Genomic DNA, 3543 nt, shown 5'->3' with positions numbered 1-3543 from the left:
TCATGGAGGTTAGGTCCATAAAAGGCTATTAGCCAGGGGATAAAATGGTGTCCTTGGCCTCTGTCTGTCAGAGGCTGGAGAGGGATGGCAGGAGACAAATCGCTTGATCATTGTCTTCAGTCCACCCTCTCTGGGGCACCTGGTGCTGGCCACTGTCGGTAGACAGGATACTGGGCTAGATGGACCTTTAGTCTGACCCAGTATGGCCGTTCTTATGTAATCATGTATTTGATTGATCATGTTGCTTCTCTGCAATTATTGTCTGCACAGTTCTTGATTTTCTCTAATATTCCAGTTCTTCTCGAGTCATGCTGAATAATGACTATGAGTGATTGTTGGTCTGTAGCTCATTTGAATGCATTTTATTCTGATCACTCTGTCTGACCCAAAGGGATGGTTAGGGGCAGGACATCAGCCTTGCAGGGGAGGAGTGGGTATGGCAGTGACATCACAAAGGCTTGTTTCAGGACCTCAGCCTATTGGGGAAAGCAAATGGAGAGATTCTGACCTCACAGAGAGACCCTGACATCAGCAAGCAGAACTGTCCAACCTCAGAGACACCACTCCTTCCCCTTATGGCTTTGTGAGAGGCTATCCCAAAGAGGTGGGGCTGGAATTGCTCTGAGATTGATCCCCTCTGGTGGCGACCTGGACCATGTTTTCAGATGTGCGGTGAGACCTCATAGCTTTCCACTTTTCAGAGTCTTGAGGCTGATTGGCTGAGCAAAGGACTATTAACAGGAAAAAAAGTTTTCCCAATTTACCAACTGTGACCCATGGCTTTCCCTCCCTTTGCAGGCTCTGCACAAGGCCTTGTCTGACCTCAGCATGCCATGCTGGGGAGCCTGCTGGAAAAGAGTCCCCAGACACAGACAGCCTCCAATGCCGTGTCCAGACTCAGGGGTTCTTTAGAAAAAAGTACCCTTTTTTCGAAAGAACTTCCCCTGCGTCCAGACTCAAGCCGCGTTCTTTCGAAAGTAAATCGAAAGAACGTGGCTTTTCTTTCGACGGCTGTACACCTACTTTTACGAGGAAGAACGCCTTTTTCGAGGGAGATCCGTCGAAAGAACGTGAGTCTGGACGGGGGGAGCCCTTTCTTTCGAAAGAATTGGCCTCCAGGAAGAAGCCCTGGTGGACAATCTGGGGCATGGGTTGCACGTCTGTGGTTCCTGGCTGCAGCCATTCCTTAAAGGGACAGGCACCCTCACAGACACTTGTTGCAGACAAGGAGCCAGAGCACACGGTGACCTTGCTGCAGCATGTCCCAGCCCCAAGACCGTCCTGGCCCTTCCACCGAGCATTCTGAGGACCCAGCCAAGGGCTCCAAGCGCCGGGAACCATCCTGGTCCGGCACTGAGATCAAGAGCCGGCTGGAGCTGTGGGGAGAGGAGGAGGCCTTACAGGCCCTCAAAAGCCGGCGGTGAAATGCCGAAATTTATGGCCACATGGCTGAAGCCCTGGCCCAGAAGGGCCACTACCCCAGCACCCAGGACCAGGTGCGGTCCAAGGTAAAGGAGCTGCGGCAGGGCTACGCCAAAGCCAGGGAGGAGAGCTCCCGGTCTGGGGCAGCCCCCCACTACTGCCCCTACTACCCAGAGCTGGACCAGATCCTGGGTGGCAGTGCAGAAGCACGCACACCACGGAGGTTCGTGCAGTCCGGACTGGCAGACCCAGTGGTGGACGCTCCAGAGCGGGAGCTACAGCACTCTGGAGACAGGGACATGGTCCCAGAGGAGGAGGAGGACAGCGAGGAGACGGCGACCCTCACCACCGTGGAGCCAGTCACCCAGACCTCTGAGGCCTCCCAGGCGTCATCTGGCGCAGGAGAGGAAGCAGCAGGTGAGTACAGTGAGGTTGTGTCACACCCGGGGGGGGGAGGTAGGTGGGTACACAGTGGGTGATGCACAAGGGAAACCTGTCATGCTCAGGCTGATGCCCAGGTCACACACACACACACAGTGTGACCGTCAGAATGTCTGCTTCCCCTGTCTCAAGGGAGAGGGCATGCCCTTTTGGACAGCTGTTGCACACATGACTGATTGTGATAGAAATGTAGCCGTGTTACTCTGATCTGAGGAAGTGGGTCTGGCCCAGGAAAGCTCATCCCCTAATAAACCATCCTGTTAGTATTTTCAGTGCTACAGAGTCCAGTTTATAGGACTGATTGTGTCTTCTTCTTTTCCTCCACAGCCGGACCAGCCGTGGAAGAGGGCCGCAGCACTCCAGCCCCACCTCCATCTCCATCTCCATCTCGGGGACATGGGAGCCGCAGACACAGGCGTGTCTACGCGGACATCCTCAGACAGCACGTCGAGGCTGTGCAGGAGCAGAACTCCATCCTGCGACAGAGGGCGGAGGCAGAGGAGCGCTGGCGTGATCGGCTCATGAACGAGCTGGTCCTGCAGCGCACGGTCCTGTACAGCACCCTGAGGGAGGTCAGCGGCTTGCCTGCTGCTGTGCCTGGTCCTGCTCCTCCAGCACCCCATGACCCCTCCCCACCAAACCCCCCTTCCACAACAGCATCCCTTTCCCCCCTTGGACCTCCCTCTCCCCCAGCCCCCACAGTTCCCCAGACCCTCTCTCCCCCTGGCCCTCCTCTCCCCCAGGCTTCCACGTCCCAAGAGCACACCAGCAACCAGCCAACCGACAGGTGCATCACCCGATCCTGTAGCCGGGGAGCACCCCAAACACGAGGCCCAGGCAGGAAAGGGAAATCTGCCAAGCCCCGTTCAACCTGATCCCCTTCCCCCCTCCAGGTTTCCAGTCCCCTTCCCCCCTCCAGGTTTCCAGTCTCCTTCCCCCCTCCAGGTTTCAATCACCCCCATCACCCCAGTTATAAAGCACAAAGAAAGGGTTAAACGAACTGTTTCTTTATTGTATATAGTTTGGCAACAACAAAAATGAAAAAAAATTGTGTTATGTTTGCAACATTTATAATTTTGTACATATTTCCTAACAAGTAAAGAGAACATTTTATTTTGAAACACACCCTGGTGTAAGTGATGTGTCCAAACTGGGTCAGGAGATGGGTTGTGGAGGGAAGCTTCTATTGGGCCAGGGCCCAGTCCCCAGGCAGAAGCCCCTCAGTGCACTCAGTCTCAGTGGCCTCCACTGGAGAATTGCTCCCGGAGGGCCTCCCGGATGCCAACTGCACACCGGTGAGCCTGGCGGATGGCAGCTGTCCGGGGCTGGGCAAAGAGCCTCTCCTGGGCATCAGCAGCTCTCCCCCACCCTGGTAGGAAGGCATCCCCTTTCCTCTCCACGAGGTTATGGAGGACGCAACATGCGGCCACCACCTCGGGGATGTTGGTCTCCCCCATGTTGAGGCGTGTGAGCAAGCACCGGAATCTGCCCTTTAAACGGCCAAACGCACATTCAACCTGGTTGCGAGCCCGGTTAAGGCGAGCATTAAACTGGACCTTGCTCGCATCCAGCTGGCCGGTGTAGGGCATCATCAGCCATGGCATCAGGGGATAGGCGGCATCAGCCACTATGCACACCGGCATGTGCACATCCCCAACCGCAAACTGGCGATGGGGGAAA

At 55.7% G+C, this 3543-nt stretch overlaps 1 protein-coding gene across 1 annotated transcript; it reads left to right on the top strand.

Annotated features, from left to right (window-relative positions):
- Positions 1–569: 569 nt before the first annotated feature.
- LOC142831008 (uncharacterized) lies at positions 570–3124 on the top strand. The gene is made up of 3 exons (XM_075939747.1): positions 570–672; positions 799–1839; positions 2191–3124. Exons 2-3 carry the CDS (start codon positions 1446–1448, stop codon positions 2736–2738), a joined length of 942 nt encoding a protein of 313 aa, XP_075795862.1. The 5' UTR covers positions 570–672; positions 799–1445; the 3' UTR covers positions 2739–3124.
- Positions 3125–3543: the final 419 nt, after the last annotated feature.

This window comes from Pelodiscus sinensis, chromosome 11, assembly GCF_049634645.1.
Source record: "Pelodiscus sinensis isolate JC-2024 chromosome 11, ASM4963464v1, whole genome shotgun sequence".
NCBI classification, from domain to species: domain Eukaryota; kingdom Metazoa; phylum Chordata; order Testudines; family Trionychidae; genus Pelodiscus; species Pelodiscus sinensis.
The sequence above is the reverse complement of the archived record's forward strand: the minus strand, read 5'-3'. Positions and strand labels throughout refer to the sequence as shown.